This window comes from Zonotrichia leucophrys, chromosome 4 (assembly GCF_028769735.1).
Source record: "Zonotrichia leucophrys gambelii isolate GWCS_2022_RI chromosome 4, RI_Zleu_2.0, whole genome shotgun sequence".
NCBI lineage: Eukaryota > Metazoa > Chordata > Aves > Passeriformes > Passerellidae > Zonotrichia > Zonotrichia leucophrys.
Window position 1 is genome coordinate 3,905,338 of NC_088173.1, and position 27,338 is coordinate 3,932,675.

A 27,338-nucleotide genomic window follows, 5' to 3' on the forward strand; every position below is an offset into this window, starting at 1 on the left:
TGTCGCCACAGGAGCGCCCCTCTGTCGCCGTGCCGTCCGCCCCCCGGGGCCGGGACCCGCCGCCTGTTGCTATTTTCCCCGCGCTGGCGAGCGGCCCGGCCGGGTGTGCGGCGCGGCTCCCTCCTCGTCCCGGCCCGCCGGCAGGTAGGGGCGGGCCGGGTAGCCGGCAGGACAGAGGAGGCGGCGGGCGGGCAGCAGCGAGTGGCAGGAGGCGGTGGGCAGTGCAGGAGGCGGCGGGCAGTGCAGGAGGTGGCGGGCAGCGGCGAGTAGCAGGAGACAGCGGGGCAGTGCAGGAGGCGGCGGGCGGGCAGCCCCGGGCCCGGCCCGGCGCCCGTTACCGGCCCCGCCCGCCTCCCCGCGCGGGAGGTGCCCGGGCGCGCCTGGCAGCCCGCGGCCGCTGCCCGCCGAGGGCACATCCCTGCGGCGAGCACATCCTGCGGCGGTAAGCGGCGCCCGGGCACCCCCGGCCCCAGGCCTGTCAGGGGGCGGCGGTGGGGCTCGCCGTGCCCCCACTGTGGGCCGGCCCGGGGCCGAGCAGCGTTTTGGGAGGGTGGGGGGAAGGAGGAAGAGCAGCTCTCGGCGCAGAGGAAGTGAAGAGTTGTGGCGAGGAGTGCGGCACCCGCCGCGGCCGGCCCGTGCCTGCACCCGCGCTGTGAGGGGGGAGCAGCCTCCGGCGCCGGGCGGCTCCGGCCGGGGCCCCGCTCCGTGCCGCTCTGTGCCGCTGCGCGCTCCCGGCGCTCCCGGCGGTCCCGTCGCTCCTAACGGGGCTCCCGGCGAAGGCGCAGCTCTGGCTGCGGGAACAGCGCTGCTGCCGGACGGGGCGGCCGGGCGGGAGCGCAGCGGGGACGGGGGCGCCGGTGCCGCTGTTCTGGGAGAGTTGGCTTCTCGTCTCAATAACCAAAAGACCAGCTTGAATTTAATCAGTCAGTGACCTGAGGTGCCTTTAGTTCCTTTTCTCTCTTGTCCGCTGTTTCCTGGCCCATCTATGCAAAACAGGTGGGTATAACTCCTCCCAGAGCCCGCTTGGTCTCGGGGCACCGAGCGGCTTTCCCCGGGGAGCGCGGACCTTTGGCACCGCGGCACGGCCGAGTGTAACTTTCAGTCTGCCCACGGCGGCGCAGTGTCCTTATGGCCCTTTAAATTCGCGAACAGGGGAATGATCTCTTGAAACTGCGTTCACGAGAGGTATGAAACGAATGTGGTTATTTATAGCGTACTTTGAAAGATCGAGGCCTTTGTGTGCTGTGTTTTATCTGGGAGAGAGCCTAACATGGCAGATCTGCTGTAGGAACCTTTAGTAGTGCAGATGGTGGGATTTGTGTCTGCGTTAAGCCCAGAGATTGAATGGAACATCGTGGGTAAATTTAATAAATTGTATATTTTCTGAATAGCGAATACCTCTGAGCTGATGCATATGACTGTATTTTTAACAGTACTTTTAACACACTTTGTCAGTGCTGAAATAGAAATTTCTCACGGGTTGTTATATAGGAATGCTGAAAATCATAGGTAATACACAAAAGTAGAAATGTTTGCAGGTGAGAAAAACGACAGGATGGAAGGAAAGTAAAACACATTCAGTGATGTGTGGATGACTTGACACTTTTTTCACTTTAATTTGGTTAACTGCAAAGTCGCATGCAGGCATTTTGGCTGTGGATATGCAATTGAATAAAAATGAATGGTATTCATAATGTAATTTACCTAGCAAGCTTTCTTTTACAATTTTTTTTTTCTTTTTAGTGCATTGCATTCATAGAATAGCTCAATATTTTGTTCAGGTTTGTGTGAGGCTGAGTCAGAAGACTTCAATCATCAGCATATTAATTTCCATGGACTTGATTAAGGAAATAGCAACAGGTGTTAAGGGCAGGAACAGTCAACTGTTTTCTTCATTTGATAGTTGATTTTAAATGTGTATACTTGTAATCAAGAACACACTACCATTTCGGTGCAATTTTTAATTAATAGTCTATTTATAAAACTTACTTGAAGAGTGATATAAATGCTGGCTGTACTGGTAAATATTTTAGGTGTGTTTATTACTGGAACTAGTATCAGAGTATATGGTTATGTTATTCAGCACCCAGTTTTGACTTGCTAACAGCATTTAAGCATTAAGTCTTTTAAAAGTCAGCATTTAATGAAAACTAATTTCTGAGGCAAGTTGGTTTCTGGACTTGTGCATGCTTTTGGCCTCAGCAAACAATTGCTTCAGAAAGAAAAAGCAGATAATAAGTAGCTATGAGATAGAAAGAATATCCTTGCAACAAGAGGGATGTGTCATGCTTCCAAGTGCCCATTTGAATTAAATAAATAAACTTTTTGAACGCTGTTCTCAGCAGTGACCATGTCGTGACATACTTAATACATTTTCTCATTTATGTTTTTCTGTATATCCTGCCAGGTGAATAGAGAAATCTGTCAGCTTGAGCAAAGACAATGTAAATTTCAGTTAGGGATCAGAAAGAGAGGGAGACAAGTGGTATTTAGTTCTGGCTAGTGTTCCAGAGTTCTGGCTGCAGGCCAGGGCCCCTCATAATCCTTAAGTAGTATGATATTTCTGCTAAAATAATCAGTGGTGAAGTGCAGTCAGTACCAGTGCCTCTGGTTCCATTTGTCAACAGGGTTCAGTGCTAATGCCATGCAGAGAAGAGCTGAACAAATTTGTGCTGTTTAAGACCAGCTGTTTTTCATAAGAGCTTGCTGCATGCTTGATTTTTTGCTTAGCTTCTTGAGGGGGAGGAAAACTGATTTACAGAAACTTACATAAACTGAAGCTGCTGTTATGTCCTGAGGCTGACATGGAGTAACTGCGCACTTGTTACTCAGAAGAACTGCAAAGGTCGAGGATGATGGCATCTTTCTGTTCAGCTCCCAGGTCAAACCCCTCATTTATTCATTGCTGTGTGAAAGCCCTGACTGCTTCCCTGCATGACACATCTTCCAAGCTCGTGAGTTCTGCTGTGAGTCCCAGCACTCCAACTGCTACCAAAGCAGGAAAGGAGCTGGAGGAAGGTGAAGAGTTGCTTAAGTCTGCAGTTACCAATGTTCTGAACAATAGTTTAGAACTTTTGGCTGCATGTATGTATTGAATTTAGTCTGGTTGGGAAGAAAGGACAAAAGAAGGATAACACTTCACCACTGTCAAATTTTCTGCAGGTTTTTTTTTATGGGGGGGTGATATTCTTTTGGTTTAGAACATTCTCTCTCCTCTCTTTTTTCTGTATTGGTTTGAGCCTATCCCAGATTTGCCTGGTGTTCCCCCAGGTACACAAACCTGATTTTCAGTACCTCCCTTTCCCAGGTTACTAACACAATAACCTCACAAGATTCTCCTTCCTAACCTCAATGCTTACCTGACCCCATCTAACTAACTGGCACCTGGAGCCAGTACCTTGCCCTTGAAGTGAGAGAAAGTGAGTGAGTTTTGAGGAATGCTGTCCTGAATGAAGCAATGCTGCTTAGACATGGGGTCCACAATAGAGAAATAATAATGTGTGGCTCTCCCTTTCATGCTGTCTTGTATCTGAAGGGGTCCCTTTTAACTTGGTGGCATAACATGCTGAGAATGTTACTTGATTTTGAAGAGCAAGAGGCTAATTTTTTTTTAAATTCGGTTGGGGTTTTAAACACACACTATCAGATTTTGCTAGAGCACGACCATCAGTGTATTGTTGCATGCTTTCTAAGCCCCTCCATTTGGGAGGAGTGGCTGGGTTGATCAGAGCAAAAGAGAAGCTGAGGACAAAGGGCACACATATGTTCCCATGTGTATCTTCCACACTAATAAGTCAGCCTGGTGTTCCCTAGTATAGAAGGTAGGGATAGATAGATTAATGTGGTTTGTGAAAATATCTTATGTGTTACAGTTCAACTGGCTGTTTTTGTGCTGATGGAGCAAATACAGCTGAATCAAAGCAGGCTAAACAGTAGGAGCAATAAGGTTCATATTCCCTATATCTCTATAAACTGTGTCTTAGCTGCAAAGCTGTCAGCTGAGGAGTGCCACTCAAGCTGTTCTCAGTTTTGAGTGCACAGGCAACCAACACCCTTCAAAAGATGCTGGGGGAGAGGAGAAAGAGGAACTGTCCCAGTTATGTCTGTGAGCACTGGGAGAACAACTGGAGACAGCCCAGAGTAATGAAGCTGGGTGGTGCTTAGAGCTGTCAAAGGAACATCAAAGTTGAGGTAGAAGAAAACTAGTGGAGAGCTGTATTTTTATATCTTTTCTATTCCCTTTTAGGATTAGAGGTGAAATAAACATTTAATAAGCATGAGTTAATCAGACACTTGGGAGGAAGAGGAAACTTGTTTGAGCCTACTGTACTAATGTGTATGGTAAACACCCATGGCACCTGCAGAGCCCAATTTCAGAGGGGCAATCAGAGATGGCTAAAGTTGTTACAATTCCAAGCAGTGGAGTCAGGGCAGACATGGATGGGCTGAGAGCATGGCTACTCTTTGGATGTAATGTGTGCTTAATTTTAAGGCTGGGAATAGGCCTGTTGAGAAAAACTATTTTTAGGTCTGAATTAAGCATGTACATAAATACTTCATGGTCTTGAAGTAAAACCTAGTCCTCAGTGGAAATTTGAAATTGGCATAATTTCTGGTGGGATTTGTTTACAAGTGACAGGAGGGGGAAACAAAGAAAGAATGGCTGGGAAAGGGAAATGGAACATGCAGAGCAGTAATGTACAGAATGATACAGGTTAGATAAGGAGACTTTCTGATGCTGCTAAATTTATGCTCTGAGAAACTGCACTTTCAGCCTCTCCTAAACATTAGGAAAAAAACCCTTGCATTTTGACTTCTGTTTAACTGGTTTGATTTAGTCGTAAGTGTTTTTCTTTGGAAATAACAAATTGGAGTGTTTATGCTGTTGACTTTACAAGGTGTTTATTTTTGTTAAAAAAGAGATTATTGCCAAGAAGCTTCACATTTATATTAAATACATTCCAGCAGTACAATGTTTGTTTAAGTATGACATAGTATCAACCTTGGGTTTTTTATATACTGTTCAGAGTTAGCATGCAAAATAATGTAATATATTGTGATATCCATTTCTCTTTGAGGCTGCATTGCCTCATAGATCTAGAGTAAAGGAGCAAAAAGAAACTTGAAAAGTTGCTAGAGGCAAGGATGACTTTGTTGTATTTCTACATGCCTTTAATTACATTTTTTTAAGAAGGGTTCTCAGAAAACACAAATAAGAAATTGGCTACAAAAAGTATGTGGCTAATACATCATTGTCTGTGGGGTAGCTCACTTCTCTTGTTTTCAACTAAGAATGAAGTTTTCCAAGGCTTTCTTATCTGGAGATTATTATCTATACCACTAAGTGACAAGAGCAGTGGAAGCTAAAACCTCGATTTTTATGTAGTTTAGACTACACAACATGGTAGTTAATGAATGAATCCAGTCTTCCCTGCAGTTGCTGAACTATTTTTCATTGTTGCAGTTAAGGAGAAAAGGTTTGTAATAGTTTGTGAAAGAAGAGACCATTCTGATTCTTGGCTGAAGGAAAACTATAATGGTAACTGTGTTTAGCAGTCTGTGTTGATAAGGTGTAAAAATGCTTCCTGCAGCCGCTATCCCATTTAGAACCACAGAATCACTGATGTTGGAAAAGATCTCCAAGATCATCACGTCCAGCGCTTGACTGAACACCGCCAGGTGGATTGGATCATAGCACCAAGCACCACGTCCAGTTGTTCCTTGAACACTTCCAGGAACAGTGACTCCACCACATCCCTTAATGCCATTTCATGTAGGATGTAATGTATTCATATTAATCTCAAAGATGCTTATTTTCTTGCTCATTTGTGAAATAAACAAAAAAGCCTCCCAACTGCAGTATACTTAAAATGAGGTGTACAAATTCTTGATTTTCATGGCTCTTTTTCCCATACCTCCCATGCCCAGATACACACAGAGAAGTTTATGAAAAGAATTAATTTTGATCTACACATCTAGAATGCTATTTATTATTAATTTGTTGAATAGTATCTTGAAAACTTGCACTCTTGCTAAATTTGCTATTCTTGGAACTAGTAATGCTGGCACAGTGTTTGTTTGTCTAAAGATGAAAAAGTTTCAAAAAGGTAAATGTATCCAAAGATGATTTCTGCAGCTCTCTTGTTTTTACAGTTTGGCAATTACTGCAGAAACATTTTTCCCCAGTGGGACGTTTAGAGATTAGTTGCATTTTAAACAGCTCAAAATTAATTTCAATCTTGAAATTTTTGGGACTTCTTTAATCCTGAAATTTCTCTTCATTTTCAACAAGATGAAAGACTGTTAGAACCTCAGTCTGAAAATGTTATTATAAGAGCAAAAGAAGGACAAAGTTCAGTGGAAACTCTTGAGAAAAACAGTGCTGATTTTGATCATGTTTGTAGATGAACAAAGAAAATAAATACTGTTACCACAGTAAACAGATGGCACTTATTCAAAACTTGTTCAAATGTAATTAAAATGTTATTTAAAGATATATTGGTACTATTTATGTTGTTTTTAATAGGTCTTATCATGGGAAACTCTTATAAGACTGTTGGTAAGCCAGTGTCCTTGTATTTAAACACAGGCAATTACAGGCCTGTCAGCCTTGCATCAGTCTCACACAATAAAATGTAACAGCTGAAGCTAGGGGCAATTAAAGAGGAATTAAAACATGGTATATAACAAATGCCAATTTTTGTGTTTTCATGGACTGCATTTAGTGAAATGGAATTTATAAAGAAATGCAATTATTGGATTTCATTACTAAAAGTACTAATACATAATAACAGTAGTGGTCATTGATGCTGGGTATAACAGGGTTATATTCCATTTGATATTTTAAGAAATGGAAATTATACAATGTCAGTCTGGCTAACATTTAAGTATTCCTGTCTGGCTGACCAGTGTTAAAATGCAGCCATAATTGTGATTGTCATCTGGCTCTAGAATGCTGTAAGGATTGTTGCTTGTGACTGCTGCCTGACAGGTGCATGACAGTGATTTCTAGGGTGTTATTTATTGAAAAAATCTGTTTGAAATAATCAATGGGCAAACTATACCTAAGGAAACAGCTTCATGTTAGTAGCCAAAGTCAAAGTTATCCACATATGGACAAGAAAGTTGTCAAGCTGACCCTTCTATTTCCCCAGATGTAAAGGTGTCTTAGCAGGCAGTGACTTCAACTGTCATGAAGGTCAGAATAGCTCAGCTGAGTTCTTCCTGTGATAACAGGATTGAAATAGGCCCATGTGATCCACATGTGCCTGCCCATGAAACAGACACAGGTTAGAAAGAATGTTCATTGTCATTTAGTTACTCATTAGATAGTTGCGCTAAGGTTATAAAGCAAATTTTAAATCAGCACTGTCTCTTTTCCAAACAATGTATTTATTACAATTATGTTTGTTGGATCTGAAATAGTAAGGCCCAGTGTAAAGAGGGGGGAACTTGCTACATGGGCCATGGTGGCTCTCTTCTGATGTTAAGCTATTAATTATTTGTGTTATTGAGAGTTGGTTTTTCATAGAGTTCCAGCACCTACATAACTCTTTCTTTTCCTTTCAGAACTCTTCTGTTCCTTAATCCAAGGAGCCATCCAGCATGCAGATAATGTCATTCCATGGAACTGAAATATCTGTGAATTAGTCCAGGTTCCCTAAAGGACTGAAAAATGGAGCCAATAACTTTCAAAGTTAAAAAGTGTCAAACATCTAGTGATTTCTCAGCAAGTTTCAGTCTCCAGCTCGTGGGCTCTCTCCCGGTGCATTCCCTAACCACTATGTCAATGCTGCCTTGGATTGTGGCCGAGATCCAATTGCTCAGTGCAAAGTCTTCCAAGGAAGAACCCAGCGCCAGCCAAATTCGACTTTGTGTTTCACCAGCCAGTTTGCGGTGTGAGCCAGACACAGGGGAAACCCAGCAGTGGGATCCTTTAATTTGTTCAAGTTTATTTGAATACAAGCCACAGCAGGTCCACAAACTGATTCACAACAGCCATGATCCGAGCTACTTTGCTTGTCTGATAAAGGATGAAGCAGCAAATCAGCAAAGTATCTGCTATGTATTTAAGGCTGATGATCAGACAAAAGTAAGTAAACAGAAAAGAGCTAAAGCAAGCATCCCTGGAGCTGCTTTTGTGCTGTTTGAATCCTTTCACTACACTGTAAAGCCTTAAGGTTGTACTCACAATTAGAGGCCACATCTCATTAAAACTTACTCACTTTAGTTGAAGTTAATTGCTCAGTGAAATTTGAGCGAGCTGCTCAATATGTGAAGTGAAAGGTATGTACATCTCCCACAGGATCAGGGCCTGAATTTCATCAGCTTAAAAACCATTTTAGTTTGTGATGTGGGCTGAAATCTTGACCCTCAAGTCAGTGAGAGCTTTTCTGTTGATGTCACTAGGGCTAGTATTTCACTGTCAAGTCACTGTGAACTTTATCTAATCCTGCACTCAGACCTCTCAAATTTCTGTTTTCCTGATGTGACTGGGAAACAGAGATACCTCCTTTCTCAGAAAGAGGAGAGGGTAGTGTGGAGCCTCCATATGTGTCATATCTCTAACAACAGGACCCTATGGAAACCTTTTCCTAGTTCTGTAATTCTCAAAGCCTGGCAGGCAGTTTAAAGAGTGGGAGAAAGGCACAGTGTTTGCACCTCTGTGACATACAGGCTTGCTGCTGAATAGTGTGAGACAGGAATTGGGTATGCATGTCTGGCAGTGGGTGAGATTTGGCTTAGTCTGCATTTCCTAACCAGTTCCTAACCAGTTGTGTCTTTGCTGAAAAAGTGGAAGCTTTAAAATTGTTGATATCTTCTGTTTGAGAATAATGTGAGACACTGGTTCTCATGAGTGAGTAAAGTGAGTAAGATTTAACACAAAGTTATTGTGAACTACTGAGGACAAAATGGTGATGTATCCTTCACCTCTTGAATGTCAACTCTGGTCTCCATAATGTTGGAAAACAGAATGCTCACTTGACCCATAGGAGGTGTCCTGCTGAAGAACCCTGGAGGCATTATGTGAATGTTCACCACACATGGGATTTATGCCAACCTGCCCAATAGCAAAACGTTGTACAGTTCCAAATCCATGGTCTCAAGCTTACAGCTCAAAACATATGGAAACAGCTTTAGTTAAATCCCCCCAGATAAAACTGCAGTTCCAGTAAATTAAAAGGCAAATACATTGTAAATCATAAGCATTCAAGTGAAAAATCCTGTCAAGTTAAATGTGGAATACCAACTTTATGTATGTAAGAGCAGAAATAAGGAATAGTTATTTCAAAACTTGGCATCGGATAGCAGCTGGTGATGCATTTTTCATTTTGCATCTGTGTTTACTTGTGCTTGTGATTTTCCAGGATTATGGTGAAAACACAGCACTGATCACCTCCAGTACATTTTCTTAAGCATTTTCTTTTGCAACAAAAGATTCATGTACTTTTTCTTTATGTTTGATCAAATTCCTGGACATGTTTGAAATGATCAAGAACAAACTAAGTCTTTAGTTAAATTTGCAGCTGTGTCTGCATGTTTTTGGAGGCAACACCCACAATTTTTGTATGCTTGTTTTAACTACTTGGTTCACACAGATATCCATCCTTTCAAACACTGCCTTCCACCTGGTCTCTTAACTTGCCTCGTGTGTAAGAGTTGTTTCTCTTGACTTCTTTGCAGTCTAAGTAGACATCTAATCAGCATTTGTGGACCTATGTTTTAACAAAAGGGTAGTGGAAATGCCAGGTGTTCTTATCATCTAAAGTGAAACCCTGCCTCTTTAACTTACATTTTGTGCAATTTCCATATTTAAAGTAAGTTCTTTGTGCTTTGTAGGGTGTTGTTACTTTGCCCTGAATATGGTCATACAATGCTTTTGAGCTAACTGATGTTTGTGTATTTATCAGGAGGAGGGAACTGATGTTACCTGTTGTGCAGATGCCCAACGTGAAAGGATAGGGAGTGCACACGTGCCTTTGTTACAAACTGAAGGAGCTGTTGTTAAAAACCAGTGAGTTGGGATGAAGGATTTAGGATTGTTAGTGCAATTTATGTTCAGTTTCAGAAGAAATAAATTTTAGAAATTGAACTTTTGCAGCCTGTGCAACTCAGCAGATTCCTGTGCTGGCACTCTTGTTTGTAAGAACCCTTTTTTCCTATTTGCTTCAGGTCTGTAAAAGAATCACAGCAGTCCAGATACATTTAATAACAGAATTTACATGTTCATTACAATCTTTAGCCAACAATCTTGGACATCCAGACTTTTGTGATAATTACTAATTGCAATAATATTTTAAACTGCAAGAGCTACAATTCTTTGCGCCTGCATGTATAAATCTGTAGTAGGGTTGTATTTGACGAAGAGTTCTTGGATTAAGTCACATCTGACTGAAGATTTGAAGTAGAAGGTAATTTGTGGCTTTGCAAATAAGTTCTCTTGTATATCCTCACCTTAAGATAAGTAGAATAAAAGGGGGCAGAAGTGTGTCTGTGGGAGAAGTACAGTAGGAAGATTAGAATGTTAAGACAAAGGCAGTTGAGTAGAAGACTAAACAATTAAAGCCTTTAAGAGGAGGATAAGAAACTTGGAAGTCATGCAGACAAGCATAGCACTGGAGATGGTAGAAAATACAGAAATCCAGGAATGGTCAGGCTTTTAGCATCAGCATTACAATCCATTAACTGTAGTTTTACTCCTTTATAGATCGAAATTGAGCAAGAACATACATCTTCTTAATGAGGGATTATTTTACTGTTTAATATGAGAGTTTTGTTAATGTTACTGGGTCATATTTAGCTCAGCTCTAGAGTTGGTGGTGGTGCATGCAATGCCATGCAATGTTTTTCCTGAATACAAGGCTCTTGGGTTCTTGTTGCTGCATTTCCAACATAGCCACTTCAGAGAAGAAATCCGTAGGCAGGTAATTAACACTAAGTAATGTCAGGATTGTTTGCAAGGAATTCTTTGTTATCCTGCTCTGTAGCAGTGAAAGAAAAGGTAGTGCCCCATCGTGGTCTTTGTCTTCCCTCTGTAGGATCTGCTGTAATTGTTGCCATGCGGCAATGTGTGGCTCACTTTCCCTGCTGGAAAGCAGTAAGTAGGGAAGGATGAGATGACATTATTTGAAAAGAAGCATGTGAATATGGAGATGATTTCACTCTACTTTGTGCTTAAAGGATGCCTAGAGAGAGCTTCTCTTATGGATTAGAGTCTTCTTTCCAAGTCAATTTGTCAGACATGGGATCTGCAGTGTTTCTTCCTTCATATATAACTTCAGTAAGTTTCCACTAGTTACAGATAGTGGAGTTCCTTATCCTTACACCCTCATTCTGCAGAGGTTCTGATGTGGCCTCATGATTGAGTAATTTCTGCCTGAGGGTGGGGCTGAAGCATTAATGAATATTCTTTGTAGGTGCTCAGGAATGGAGCTGGATTCAATTATATTGCCTGCAGGGAGCTTATGAAGGCTAGTTATAGGTCAGATGAGTAATGGTGGGGGAAGATGGGGAAAAATTAAATCTCCCCTAAATCTGTTTGCAGAATAGTCCCTTCAGGATAAGAACACAGCCTTGCTGAACACCTTGGTGAGAGTGCTTGCCTACTGTAGGAGTGCAATGAAACCATTCATGCTCCACCCTCTGAGTCCCCCCAGTGGCCTCTGGTCTGACATTTGCTTATGTACTACAGAAGTGTGATGCTATTCACTGTTGTTGAAAACTATATGCTTTAAAAATTATTGGCAATTGAGTCCTACATTTGAGATGTGCTAGTTCTAAACTGTTTGGAGCTGCAGGTGAGGTGTGCCATTCCTTCCTGAGCTCATTCTCCCCAGCTTTCCTTCTGTATGAAGCCCTGTTTTATCACATCATTCCCTCCAATAAATGAAAGAGATAAATAATGTGAGGCTAAGGGCATACTGTAGCAGGGATTCCCCCTCCAGCAGATGCAAAGTACCCAAAGCATTACAGAGGATGAGTAATTGCTGTTCTTATTTTCAGCTTGGAAAAGTAATTCCAGATGTCATTATGTTGATCCTTCTTTGGTGTATCGAATAATTTGTTTTACTTAGGTATATTTAATCTTACTTGATGGATGTTTGGGCTGGCAACTAGAACATGGGTCACTAGTTTATCTGACTCATGCTCTGAGTTAGTTTAGATTTAAGGCAAGTTAAGGTTGTGCTGTCCTTTATTATTACTTTTATATTTATTGTAAATGCAGATTAACAGTTCTAAATTTAATGGTTTGACAGAGGTCTGAGTCAAAGAGGACATTCAGTATCTCAGCCTTTTCCCATGTCCTGTGCTCCATTCAGCAGCAGGCTCACATTTTCCCAAGCCTGTCTTCTGTCACCTACATAGCTATAAAGACTTTGCTAGATTCAATTCCAGGTCGACTTCAGCTTTCCTCATCATGTCTCTGTCTTGGGCTGGCAAATTCTTATCGAGGCTCTCTGGAAACTGGCTGGATTGACTATGCCCTGCTGTGTTTTTCCTACAGCAGATATTTGAGTGGTTGAAGATCTTCATCAGGACCAGGGTATGCCAGTGTGAGGCTACTCTGAGCTGTCTAGAGAGTGCATCATCCACCTACTCTTTCTGATCACAGGGTAAAATAAATTCCTGTATGTGGAGCAGAAATTGGCAGACAACGCTGTCATTTTTTAGTTTATTTTTTAGTGAGACAGATGCTCAGAAGGCTTGAAAGTTTCCCCTGTTTTATTTTGTGATATGAACTGGAGGTTTAGAGAATTTGAGGGAAAGCCTAGAAACTTGAGCCTGATGTCTTGCAAGGAAAATATTTCTGTGACATTACTAATGGAGAACTGGAGTATGAAGAAAGGTAAAAAGTTCAGGTCAGATTTTTAAAGGGTTACATTTTGTACTGGTGGTTTTTTTTTTGTGTGGGTTAGGGTTTTTTTTGGTCCCCAAGAGTCTGCGCACAAGTTGTCATAACAGCCTGTAATATATGCTTGTGTTTACCAGAGCAGTTAATGCTGTGATGGCAAAACACTGGGTAGAACTTCTCTGCTTAATAGAAAAATATTGCCTGTGATTTAAACAGGATCACAGCTGCACAGGAGATGCACAAGTCTGTGTGGTGCTTCTGAATCTTCTCTGTGGTGTCATCAGTCAGGGGCAGCTTTTGGCCCAGGCAGCTGTAGGGTGTCACTGTGAGAGTTGCAGTGTCTGTGTGGTTGCAGCAGACTGGGACACCTGCTGGAAACCTGGGCCTGCTGATTGACTTCACCTGTGCCAAATCTGCCCCAAGGCAAACACAGATAGAACCCATCTCCTTGCACTGAGGAACTTCTTGAAATGCAGCACCTGGCCTCTTGCGGAGCTTTTTAGTTACAACTGTGATGCCTTCTGTTGTCTGAGGTCTTCGGGTTTTTGTTCACCCGTTGCTTTAACAGTTATTTTGCTTTTAAACAACCTTCACCTACTTTCATGAGTTAAAATAGCTTATGCACTTAAGTAGATCATGCTGTCTTACCTGGAATGCAGCACTCTGTTACATGTTGTTTATGATCTGATTATGTGCTGAAGAAGCTGGTTTCAGATAATCAACACTTAGCTCTCTGTGAGGCTGCACAGAGCTGAACTTCACATTATTCATCTATAAAAGGAATGGCAGGGGCCCAGTGAACTCCTAAGCAGTTGTTGTGAGGCTTGGCTTCATGGCTGTCTGCTCTTACACAACTTGTTTTTACTTTGGACTTTAAGGTATAGCCTCCCTAAGTATCTATTTTTAATAGCACCATTCCCTTTCTTAAAAGAATTCAGGGAACATCATTTTAAAGGTAGAGGTGATCTTTTTTTTCTTTATTTTACTGCCTGATGAGTCAAGGGAGATTAAAACATGGTTCTTCTTTTGCAAAAAACATAAAACACTGAAACAAAATTACGTAACTGGACCAATGTCAGTGCAAGTGAGAACTTAATTCGGCTGTTTTTTGCCTCCTTATGCATCTTTGGGGGTTTTGATTGAATCTGAGTAATTGAAAAGTGCTAGCACTGCTTTTCGATTTAGGACATCTCTTCTGTCTCCCAAATACTAACTGAAGAAAATGTAAAATACAGAAAGAGAAAAAAAAATGCAGCAGAACAAATGAAAAATCCAATACATATTTGTGATGTGCACATACACAGTCCAGTTTATAAAGTAGGTCAAAGTTTAGCTGTGTAAATCCTAGCAGAATATCCTGTAAAATGCAACCAACCAGCTGTGCTCTCAGTACTCTCACAATTAATCAAGCTTTACAGGCTTCTTGAGCGTGAGTGTGATGACACCAGTTCTATCCTGGGATCTGTTTGAACAATCCGTGTATGTGAGCTATTCCGTCAGGGACCTTCAGTGGCCAGTGACCCGGTCCCTAGCAGCGTTATTCCAAGCCTTTATGGGGCTCTTGTCAAATCTTTGAGTGACTTTGTGACATGCTGCATCAGCTAAGTGCTCATGTGTTCACTCTCATTTTATAAAAAAATATTGTGGGATTTCCCTAAACTTTTCGTGATTGCCATATGGAGGAAGTAATTTGTGCAATATCAGTGCTGCTGAATTACAGTCAGAGGTAATGTCTGAGCAAGGAAGATGAAATTAATCACAAGGTTTGCAAAAAGAGTTGCCTATTCCCTCTCTTAAGGCAGCAGCAACATAAAAATTATATATTCTTGTGATTTCATATCTTAATGTAATAGTTAACTGTATAGTAAACTGCATCAGATGGCATTTTTCATGTATTTTTCAACTTAAATAATATTGAAAGTAGCTGTGTTCTACTTATGATGTTACATGCACTTGATTTTAGGGTAAGAGTTCATGCCAAAGCTATTTATTGTTCAAGGCTATTAAGGACCAAGGAAAAGTTGTTCCTTCACTTTTCCTGGTGGAGATTGTAGCAGAAATACAAAACAGTAGAACTGAGGCAAAAACACAATTAGTGGATTTATGATGGCCTCTCATCTGATTTCTAACCACTCTTTTTGTCTTATTTGTGGCCTGTGATGTCCAGCACAGGTAACTGGAGCCATGAATATCTAAGCATCCTCCATATCTGTAGAAGAGTTTTCTTTAAAAGCTCCTGTTCACACAGAGAAGAGCTTCTGTACATATCTCCAAAGAGAAGCTCACTCTTAACATCTTAACCAAGTTAGTCAGCTTTTCGTGGCCTTGTAATCCTCTGTTTGCTGATTTGCACATTCCCACCTTTCTCCCTATTCTTTATACTGTGGTATCACTCAGTGGTATGTTTCAGAGTAATTTGAATATTCCAAAGGAAAAGTGATAAAGTTTCAATGAAATCAGCATCCTAACATGATCACAGAACAGTTTCATGTGCACTGTGTGAGAGTCAGGGCATAGCCACCTAGAGCCTGACCTCAGATCCCCAATTCATTCAGTCTTAAACTGCTGTGGGGTTTTAGTTCAAGTATAATCTGTGATGGTACACTGAGGAGATTTTATAGCTGTCCTCTGTCAAAAAAAAGGCAGTTCTGTTATTCTTTTCTCTTCTGATCCATCCCTTGATGTTCTTCCTTGGTGTTTTCCCATGTGGTGGCACTAATGTTTGTCCAGCTCTGTGTTGAGCTGCTTTAGGGGCTAAGGTAAAAGAAATTAATTTCATTTTTCTCCAAAACCCATTTGGTGCACCTTGCTAGATCACCATAATGTTTTTTGTCAAATTTCAAGTAGACATAAATTTTATAAATAAATAATTTTATAAATAAAATGTTTTGGGACAAGGCTTTCATAAGCAGGTGAGGGAAAGAGAGTGTCACACCAGGAGTACTCCAAAGGGATTGGGCTGTGGAGCAGAAACCTATTGTTCTTTCTTTGTAGGATGACATAGATCTTAAAAGTAAGACTGTGAGGATGGAGGTGCAGGGACACTTGCAGGCTTCTTTGGCCTCTGCACACAGAGCCACCGTGTTTGGAGCACAGTGCTTGTAACACCAAGGTTGTGGAGTCAATCCCCATATGGGCCATTCACTGAATAGCTGCACCTGGTGATCCTTGTGGGTCCTTCCCAACTCAGAATATTCTCTGAAAGTGTCACTGACATTGAAATCTGTCATGCTAGTCATGTGTGAGAAGAAATCACTGCATACTTGCCTAATGAGTCCAAAGTAGCCTTGCTCTAAAAAGACAAACATTACAGGGTGGGTGGTCTTCAATTGGGAAACTGACTATCCAATATTGCCTAAAGACTAATCATTTTAAAAGTCCTCAGCTTCACAACTTGTAACAATAACAAAATATTTAGCAACAAAGTTATCCAGCTCACCGTACTGTGGTATAGTAGTCTGATTTCTGCGAAGGTGTTGGATGCGAGACACAAACGAAGTGAATGGGTCCCTCATTGCCTTGCAGCCTCATCAGTGCTACCACTTCAAACAAACACCCAGCAAGCAGACAGTGATCAAAAATCAAAAATCAAATCAAAAATCCCAAACCAAACTGAGAGACTTGTGCCCATGGAAAAGTTCTGATTGAGAAACAGAAGGAGTGTGGAAATAAAAATTGTGTATACAGCATTAAGAGCTCAGAAAATATTGTTTGATTTGTAGCAATATTGAATATAAGCTGCATACACACTACTATATAAAGAAATGCTTAATGGTGAAGGAGCTCCAGTGTATTTTCTGAGTTATCCTCTGCTGAGGCTTACTGAAGTTAAGACTAGAAGTAGTTTGGAAGTTTGAATGCTGTTTTGTTGATCTCTGAACTCAAGCCAGAAAGTCTAATCTAGACTCACTAGATGGTTTTTATTTTTATAAAATTTTCATAATCTAGACTCACTGGATGGTTTTTATTTTTTGTTTAACTACTCAACACTCTTAAAATGTATGCACAGTTGTGAAGTTCTTAAATTAATTTTGTTGATACTTGGTGCAATGGTAGTTGTATGCAATTTAAAGCCAGAAAGTAGAGAGGGGGGGAAAGTGCTTTGAAAATAACAGTTTTTATTTTAAAAATCAGTCTTACCCTAAACAGTGTTAGTTGTTGTGATGCACAATACAATAACATATCGAGGACAGTGAGATTTAGTTAGCAAAACTGAGAAGATAATTTTTGTCAAATACATGAATAAGCAAAGGCTGTATCTGTCATGTAGGTTAGTACAGTCTCTGCAGACAGACTCAAGAGTGCTTCTGGCTCCTATCTGGTTGATACCAGTTATCTTTCCTCAAGACTAATAAAACCAAAACCTCCTTTTTAATTTGCTTTGCAAGTTTCATTAGGAAGCTTGGGCTTTAGCTCACTTGGAGCTACTTAAACATGGACATTCATGTTCAGGCAGTTGTATTTTCTTCTTTTCAGATTTTAAAATGCAAGCTATCCACATTCAAATATGAGGATGCCAAGTCATAAATTTTGATACTGAGTAAATCATCTTCCTGAAATAGCTCCTTATGTTTCCATGCAGTTGGCTTTTCATTTAGAGTTTTGCCTTTCCCGGGCTGACATTTATGCTGTGCCCTCAAGGTCATCAGATGGGGGCTCTTTGGCTGTAGTGGAGCAGAAAACCAAAGCAGAGGAGGCATATATAACTGCTGTATTTACTTTAGCAGCACAATCTCCCATCCTGTCATATGTCAAAGTGAATAATGGTAGAAAATCATTGTCATAAAATCAGTGCTTTCCCTTGCCTGGTGTAGACACAGTTGTTCTCTATTTCTGTTTTTTTTACCCTCTCTGTGGATGTCAAGTTATGGGAAGGGCTGTGGGAAATATTTTCCTAAAGAATGATTTGTGTGACTGGACAAATACAGGCTTAAATGGATATGTGTGTTTGCCCTAAAGGTTGATCATGGAGGATCTGATACAAGGATTGAGTGGATAATGCCAGCTTATACTTGGTTTGTCCTTTGTATGAAGCTGCTAGTCAATGTGGACTTCCCCTTTCTTTCCCACCCTCCCCCCACTTTTTCCAGAGTGACAGTAATTGAAATCTATTGCTAGTCATAAAAACTGCTTCACTGATGATGATTCTTCTTGCATTGGATTAAGTTTGGTCCTTCTGCATAACTAATTGGACACTTTTCATGTGCAAGCTTCTTTAAAAGACCCCCACAAAACTAGCTTCACACAGGCAGAATGTGCTTCAAAATTGTATTTCTAGTAATCATTATGTGGTTTATTGTGTTACTTTGTTCCTTATATGCTATGTTTCTACTTACAATGTGAAGTACTTGCACAGGAAGAGGGAATAAAAGCTAGATTTTATAACTCCTCATTTGAGATTTTTGGAAGCTATGTTCAGCACAAAGGTGTAAAGCAGAGCTTGCACTGAATATCTGGTGGTGTATTTGCATCTAAACCTGTGGCTAACTGAAATGGAGGTGGTTTTTTGAGAGTCAGAAAGCAAATTGTACATAAATCTTATTTCTGAGTCTTTGAGGCTGAGTTCTGTATGTACTTTAACTTCAGGCTAGGTCCTTTGAAGGCAATGGATATACTTGCAGCAAGACTTTGAACATGCTTGTAGATACTTGCTTGGTTAGCACCTATAATACACAACGTATCATTCAGCTTGGTTTTAGCCCTGGATTTTTTTCTATGACAATTATGTTGTTCACATAGAAAAAGAAGGTTTCCAATACCTATAATTAATTCATTTAGAAAGATTTTTAATAAAACAGAAATACTTTTAAAACCGAACAAGAAAAATTGTAATTCAAATACAAGAATATATTGAGGATGATTAACATGGTTGATTCAACAGCACTATTACAAAACTTAGGTTTCTTTCCTTAGTTAAAATTTCAAATACAAGTATGCCATATGTCTATGTAGCAATAATTTACTAAAGTTTTAAGAAGAGCAACACCCCGTTCATCACTTTTAATTCTCTGCAGACTACAAAGACCATGTTCTAATGTGCATCTCCTAGTACAAATAGTGTTGGTACCTTCAGAGGTCTCTCACTGCAGCTGAATTCAGAGGCATTTCTAGGAGTTATCATGTTAGGATTGCCTTTGTTGGACCAGCTGTCCAGCAGCGATGAGGCACTTCAGGTTTCCTGACTTAATGCAGATTTCAAAGCGACACAGTAGTGGGTGCTGACACACTGGAACGGGACACTGATTCCCAAATCAGGACTGGGACTTAGAAGAGAAAGCAGTTGCTTCTGAGGAGCTCTCTGCAGTATCTCTGCTGCTGTGGAGGTCCGTACAGCTCCTCTACTGTTCCTGACCAGCATTCGTAGCCAGGCCGGTAGGAAGCCTTTCTAATTGCAGGAAGATAACTTCATTGTTCTTGAAAGGGATTATTCCCCAGAGCACATAACTCCTTTTGTCCCTCCTATCCCTTCACAAGTTTGCAGTTTCATCAGGGTTTAAGATGAGGTGTTTAAGTGCCACTTAGTGGCTGTCCCGAGCAAATGTAAGATCCTGCGATTGCTGTGACAGTTTTCACCTCTTCTGCTTTCCACTAGCAGGAGAATTGCTCATCTTACCGTGGAGATACTGAAGGCTTAATCTAAAACTGGTAGAAATCAGTTGAAAGATGCTGGTGGGTTTTCAGTTAGGAAGTTTCAGTAGTGTAATTTCCATTTTACTTTTTTTGCCAAATTGTCCTACTGAAGTTCTGTTTGGGTTCTCCTAGTGGGTTTTTGGATTTTTTGTTTTTCATTGGGGTGTTTTTTCAATATTTTTGCAATGCCTCTAAAAATATTGGAATGAGTTTGCATTTTACTACATAACAAGAAGCAGCACTATGTAAAGTTTGTGGAACAGAAATAATGCAGTTTCTGGAGTTCATTCTTGTGTGTTAAATTTCACTAACATTGGTTAGTGTTTGACATCAGCCACTGTTCTGGGATGTTTCAGCTCCCCTCAGCAGAATATCTGATAGATGTGAAACCATTAGCTCTTGATCATGTTAGGAGCTTGCTAGAATAAAGTTTTTATGTGTGCAAAGACAAAAGTTTATATTCTAGGAACTTGCAGGACTTCTGGATATTCTTTACATGTATGTTATTAACATACTTAAGATACATCCTTAAGACACATAAAGGTATAGTAGCAACTTGATCTGTGATTTAAGTGGGGGCAATTCTCAAATGAATAGCTTTTACATCTCAGAGTGCATGCATTGCCTGTATGTAGGCTTCCTCTTTACTGGGAGGAGGTTTTTCAGTGGGGTTTCTGCAGGGAGTTCATGTATTGCAGAAGACATGCTTCAAGTTTTTTCTTTAGAATGGAGTTGTCTTTTTTTTTTCCTTGTCTTTCAGTTTTTGTGTTTAATAGAGTACCCATAAGCATGCTAGATTTAGAAGAGTCAGAAGATTTCCCAGGAACCTCAAATAAACAAAACACAGATTTCTGATTGCATTTCTTGTTTAAGTTACAGAACAGAAACTGTCAAGGTCTCAAGATAAACCTCTTTGCACATGTTGAGACAACGTACTTCCAGCAAGTCATATAAAACCTAGATATGTGACAAATTTTCCTTAGCCAGATAACCCTCAGTGATCTGACTGCAAGTACACACGTTTCACAGGCATGTCAGCCTGTTCTGGAAGTCTTGATGCCAGCTTGAAACATCTGCTGAATTACACTTACGGGTTTTTGTCTTTCGTTGTGAGCAAATTCAAAGCACTTGTATGGGGATGACGTGGATCTACAGTGAGAGAAAGTAATACTTGATTCTTATTAAGTTCTTGTTGTTTGACTGTATATTCAGCACTTTGCATAAGAGAAAAAGCCGGAAAGATTGATTAAAACGAGCCTTCATTCGACTAATAAATGATAATTGAAAGCAATGGGACACTTGAGAATTTAATATACCCTGCATGAAATGTTCTGTTAATTATCTTTATCAATGATCTGGACAAAGGGATCGAGGGCACCCTCAATAAATTCACAGATGAGACCAAAGTGAGTGGGAATGTTGATCTGCTGAAGGGCACAAAGGTTCTGCAATGGGATCTGGACAGGCTGGATAAATAAGGCAAGGCTAGTTTGCAAGAGGCAAAGTGCTGGATCCTACACTTGGGTCACAGCAATCCCAGGCAATGCTATGGACTGGGCTGGAATGTGGCCACAGCTGGCTGAGCATGAGCCAGGGTGTACCCAGGTGGCCAAGAAGGCCAATGGCATCCTGGCCTGTGCCAGAAGTAGTGTGGCCAGCAGGACCAGGACTCAGCACTGGTGAGGCACACCTTGAGTCCTGTGTTCAGTTCTGGGCTCCTCACAACTGGAAAGACATTGAGGGGCTGGGCCAGAGAAGGGCAAGGGAGCTGTGAAAGGTCTGGAGCACAAAGCTTATGAGGAGCAGCTGAGGGAGCTGGGATTGTTTGGCCTGGAGAAGGCTCGGGGGAGACTGGATCACTCTTTGCAACAGTCTGAGAGGAGGTTGTAGTAAGGTGGGGATCAGCCACTTTTCCCAGGTAGCAAGTGACAGGATGAGAGGAAGTGACTTCAGTTGCACCATGGAAGGCTTAAACTGGATATTAGGAAGAAAAATCCTCAGTAATTGGGTTCTCAGGTATTGGATCAGGCTGCTCAGGGAAGTGGTAAAATCACCATCCCTGGAAGCATTCAAAAATGTGCGCATGTGACGCTTGAAGATATGGTTTAGTTGTGAATATGGTAGTGCTGAGTTAGTGCTTGGACTTGATGATCTTACAGGTCTTTTGCAACCTAAATTGATTCTATGATTCTAAAAGACCTGCTCAGATGACTTTTGAGGTTCACTTATCCATTTGAGTCTTTGCACCAGTGAATACATTCAGATATGTGAGTTAAGACTTAAAAATTATTCGAATATGTGAGCTCAGACTTGCAAGTTGTAGCGGTATCTGAACTTACCAGATCACTTCAATGAAGAATTCAACTTTCTAGCCCATCCATCCAGCTTTGTGCAGGTTTCTCCTGGAATGCTAGAGTTCCCTGTTGCTACTACGAATACCCAGAAAGGAGGAAATGGCAAAACTGACCCATGATTAGTTATGTATTTATTTATGTATTTCAATAGTGTATTGCATGTCAACTAATATTTCAGACTTTATTCCTGAAAATATGTACACATTTCCAAATTTGATGAGTCTTACATGAAATGCTGCCGCTCTCTCCCCTTCTTGGTGACAAGATGGTTAACAGAGCCTGTGGTGAGGGGCTGTGTGGGTCTGTGTGGATCTGTGGTTTTTGGAAGGCTGACTCAGCACGCAGAGGCTTCCATTGTTCTGGCACAGGGCTGGGAGCGCAGTCAGCACATGTGGGTGAAATGTGCAGCAGTGACTTACAGTAGAGCATCCTGAGCCCTTTGAAGCAATGTAGCTTTATCAAAACCACAAAAGAGCCATAAGGACAAATCCTGCTGCTGTATTTTAAAAGCCTCTCTGTTGTGTGTTATATTTCACAAATGTTTTCCAGTGTGTATTTTAGGAGTTAAAACAGAATTGTCTTGAAGTAACTAAATGTGGAATGTAGTTTGTAAAGAAACCTGGAACTGTAAATTTCTGAATGGAAAGCCAGCTGTATCATGGGGAAAGTGATTTTTCAGATTGGTAAAGACAGTGTTTGAATCTTGGTTTGAAAGATGGTTTATTGCCATTTTGTGGCTTTTGCTGTAATTGAAAGACAGTATGATTTAGCCAAATATACAAAAGCAAAAGAGTCCACATCACTGGCGAAAATACACTTGATGGGTTAATAAGCCTGCAGAAGAGGGTAGAAAGGGGAGAGACTAGAAACAGTTAAAAATGTGTGCAAGGGAACATAGCCGATAAAATTTTCCACTTTCGGGACAGCTGAGAAGGAATATAATCAACAGCACAACACAGCAAAGTGAAAATCACAGATAATTTAATAAAAAGGCAGATTTATATGCTCCATACAAAGTTACTGTACATGCAAATTATTATGTTATTAGGTTCCAGTGGTATTCTCAATTTCACATTACACTGGAGCTACCTGAGGAAGGACTGTGCTGCAGCTTGTAACCAAATGGAAGGCTGGTGATGAGAAGTGATGCAGAGCAGGGGCTGGGCAGGCAGCTGAGTGCACTTCTTAATGAGCTGCAAGGGGCTGCAGTAGTTCTCAGCAGGCTGCTACAGTTCTTCCACCAGGGTTTTGTCCAAGAGCACCCAAGCACAGAGGCTTAGGGTATGAGAGCAACCTTACAGACATTAAAATTTCTTCAGCTTGATTCTGGAAAAGAACAGGACAATATGGTATTTGTTTCCTCTTTTTGTTATCTCTGCTTAAGATGTGTAAGAATATAGTAACAACTTGGTCTGTGATTTTAGTGGGGGCAATTCTCAAATAAATAGCTTTTACACTCAGCTTCTTATCATATGTGAACTGCAATATTGCTCCATTGACTTTAGGTAAGTTCTGGACCCTACACTTGCTGAGAGATAAACCTGAACTGATAGTTCTTATTGTTAAGCAATTCCCAGGAAAACCAAGAAATGTTTTGGTTTGGCAGTAGAATAGTTAACACCTAAAGTTTTATTTTAATTGTTGGAGTTTTTTCAGTTTACTGAAATGGGGGTTGCTTTAGGGAACTACAATATAAGCCCATTTGAATCTGTGTACTGGCTTTGGGGATGGTGGCTGAATTAAATAATGAGAAGTCGGTGCTGTTAGAAATAGATTTTTTAAGTAAATTGTGGAGAACTGAAAAGACTGGCTACTTTCCACAGCTCTCCATTCTGTGGAGCTCAATATACTTCCCATGTCTCCTACTGTTGCAGCTGAGGTATGCAAAATAATATGTCTAGGACAGTGGGACTATTTTTGTATATATAATTAATTATGTGAACAAAGAGCTAGGCTATAACTCTGTAAAATGATGCATACATTATTCCTTTTTTTGTATTACTCATTACTAGAATGTTCTAGTGGGCTACAGTAAATATGGACTAACTAACATGAAGTCCCATGTAATGGAAATAGACTTTCATAATATATATGTCTCCCATAGCATATGAGGAATTGATAAAATTATAATTATGTTTTGATTTTAACCAGTCAAATAAGAGGTGTCATGTTCTGTTCATAGGTTTCCCTCAATATTTTTAGACATTTTTTACTCTATAACTTATCTGTTATTGGAAGTAGAAGTGCTTAGTAATTTGGAGGATTTTTTCCACTGTGAGGTAATGCTTCTTTACAAGGGAAATGTGACCTATCTTCAAATGAATTGTCTTTTTCCCATCTGAGTTAATCATATAAGCTTCAAGATCAACAAGCACTTTAAGTATAACTTCTAACTAATTGCATTTTGAAAATGTTTTTTAAACTTTAAGAGGTTTATTATTCTCCTGAGACCCGTGGTGCTTGTCACAAGGAAGCAGCAGGAAGTTGACAGAAAAGGGTGCAAAGTCCTTTCAGGGCCAAGTGTCTAGTGCCAGGGGACATTAATGGCAATTTGATTTTCACATGTTTTGCATCCCAGTGCCGGGAGAGTTTTAAAATAAGCAGTCTTGCATAAGTAATATTTTATAGTTTAACCAGTTGTATCAGGGTGTGTGTGCAGGTGTATGTCATCCTTGTGGCATCTGCTGCCCTCTCCCCAGAGCCCCCTCAGCATGGACAGCTCAGCTAAGTTATCCCTCAGCTTGGTGACGCTGGGAAGACCAAAAGCTACTGCCCTACAAGGAGGAAAAACAGGAGGTTTCCAGCTGTTTCAGCTGCAGTCAAGACTTAGCTGATTGTCTCAAAGGCTTGACGTGTGTTTGTCATTGCACACTGGGAGCACCCCATTTATTTTGAGCTCTGTGATTTGGTTCTGCAGTTTGCTAGCTTGCTCTACCTGCTTTCTGCTCTTCCTGCTCATTTCACAGCTTCCAGAAAACCCTCATTACTAAATAGAATAAATGTATGGAACTTCTGATGTCTTTTTGTGACAATTCCCTCTGTGCTCTGAGTTTCCCCTGTTGCGCATTTGCCACATCGTCCTTGTGGGTTTTCTGCATCCAGCTATTCAGATCAAAATTATCTCCTCACAAGATATCTTTGTAAATCTTGCTTGGACTTACCTGTTGATTCAGGCAGTGTTTTTCCACTCATTTACAGATATCTGATAATTTGATTACAATTAGATCATTCGGCAGTGTACATTTCATCTTGGTCAAATGCAGACATATGATTATGCTTGAGTGGAATTAGTCAGAACCCATGGCAAAGTTCCTGACAGCTTTAAGCTTTCTTTTGCTGTCTGTGGGAAGACAAAAAATCCTCAATCCAGCATAAAGCTTGCCAATCCAAAGTTTGCTCATCAATGTTTTCAGAAGTGTTTGAAGTGGTACAATGATTTCAGTCCAGGTGTGCTCTTTGCATCAGATGACCCTAATGTTTATGAATGGGCACCAATGGACCCAAAGCTAGATTGTGTAACCATTAAGCTGATTATGTATGGCCTTGGTTACCTTTACAGGATGATGGGTTCCACATGCTGTGAGTAGTATTTTCTCCAGTCCCTTGTTTGACTAAGGATTTCATGAAAACCCTTCCACTCTCAACTTTCTGGAGCAAGTACTAAGAAATTATCCATTCCATTCAAGGTAACTGACGGATCATCCAAGCATCTGCTGTTACCCACAACTGCCTTCTAACAGGGCATAAGAAAAGCACAAACTGTTTTCTCTAGATACAACTTTTCAAATGAAAAAAAGAATGCCTAAATACTTTCTGGTCCAAAACAGACCCATGGGAAAGAATCTGAAGATGATGGTAGCCAATCAGGAAAGCTCCTTCAACCTTATGAGGTGTTTTATCCTCTAATTCTCATGACCTCACTCCACTTGATGTAACCCTGCCTCTAGGATATGACTTGCCCAAGGAAGTCTTCAATTCCACTGTCTGCTGAGTGAGCAACATGGCCCGTGTGCTCTAACACTTCTCTCCTACAGGTGTAGGATCACCTTTCCCTTGCAGATCTTGCTTTCCCTCAGTCCTCCTGCTGAGGTGCAGTTGAGCCTCAGCACATGGTAACCCTCTTATGCTCTGACACTGTTGGAGAGAGAAGGGATAGTGGTGGTAGAGAAGAGGACATCACCAACATGACTTTCCATTCCTGAGTGAGAATCCTAATATCACGTGAATCAAAGCATTTTAGCAATTACAAATCTTGTGGTGGAAAATACAATGATATGTAAGCTAAAGGACTCTGGTGCTGAATCAGTGCCCAGCAGTCTGGTGAGGAACTGTTCTCTTCTGTCTGCCACAGGGGCAGTGAATTGCAAGTTATCTCTGGGCACCAGCCCAATGTCAGCATTTTTCATATTTGTTACTGGTTAGCAAATAGCCAGAAAATTTCACTAACAGTACTAAGAAGATTATCCAAATTGTGTAATTTCTGTTTCCACTGAGTATCTAGAAACCATCAAGAAAGTCATCCCAGGTGCTTTGGTGAAAGCTGGATTTCATCTTTAGCATGGGCAGTGGGCTCCTGTGCACTTTAATTCAAAGGGACAGCCACTACTAGCCTGTGGTTAGGTGTTGGATCTTGCTGTTGTCTTTCATCAGGGGGCTGGTGGAGATCTGGTTTGGTGAAGTAATTTGTTTTATGATTAATATTTCATTTTGTATTGAGAAAAATGTTTGCTTATAATTTAGCCAAAAGAAGTAACAAAGCTTACTCTTTTCTTTACCACAGTATCTATTCAGAAGCCACTGAGTTAGGCTTGATTGAGTCTTTGCATAGGATGAAATCCAGAGGATTCATTACTCTTTTCCATTGAAGGATTCAGATAAATAATTTTTTGCATCTTGCATTGTGGGAAGGTGCCATAGAAGTCTGGTGTTTCCTTAGACACCTTTGTTTTGGTATGATTTATTACAGCTGCATCTAAGAACCAAAACATTATTAAATTTTTGAATTCACATCACAAACAGTACTCTCACAGTAGTTATTTTCTTTTTCTCTTTTTTCTCTTATAAAGTAGAAACCATCTCACCTGGAACTTTTGGGAAAGGATGAGACAGTACTCAGGGAAATCCTAAAGAACAGTGAGAAATAAGTGATAAAGGATAAAAATTGTGGGTGTTTTTAAACAAAGACTAAATATTGGAAAGTGATAATTAATGGCAGGTGTACTTTTTTCTTGCATTTTTTTCCACCTAAATTTATCAAGACCTTCTTGCGTACAGGAAGGAAGGAGATAAGTGAAAGTTGCAAGTGAATGTGGACAGAGGGATAATTAATGAGAAGAATAACTGCCAAAGTATGTTTAAGTACCATTCAGAAGAAAAAACTTTATATAGGAATGGGATCTGCTTTAAAATCTCCATTAGTGGTAACACTAGAGCAACAGGAGAGGCCAGTTCTCAGATACCACAGTTGAGGCTATACCCTTAATGCAAGTTTTTGTGAGACA

The 27,338-nt window shown here is 40.7% G+C and overlaps 1 protein-coding gene across 11 annotated transcripts in view; it reads left to right on the forward strand.

Moving 5' to 3' along the window:
- Positions 1-27,338, forward strand: part of TBC1D1 (TBC1 domain family member 1) — a 101,014-nt gene continuing 73,676 nt past the window's right edge. For 5 of the 11 annotated variants that reach the window (XM_064710261.1, XM_064710268.1, XM_064710269.1 and 2 more), the window contains exons 1-2: positions 1,034-1,185; positions 7,570-8,092. In XM_064710261.1, the coding sequence (XP_064566331.1) occupies positions 7,676-8,092 (417 nt within the window). In that variant the 5' untranslated portion in view covers positions 1,034-1,185; positions 7,570-7,675. Of the gene's footprint in view, positions 145-358; positions 443-627; positions 997-1,033; positions 1,186-1,246; positions 1,359-5,656; positions 5,774-7,569; positions 8,093-23,064; positions 23,187-27,338 lie in introns of those variants that run through there. The other 6 variants (XM_064710265.1, XM_064710264.1, XM_064710262.1 and 3 more) reach the window with 6 other exon arrangements.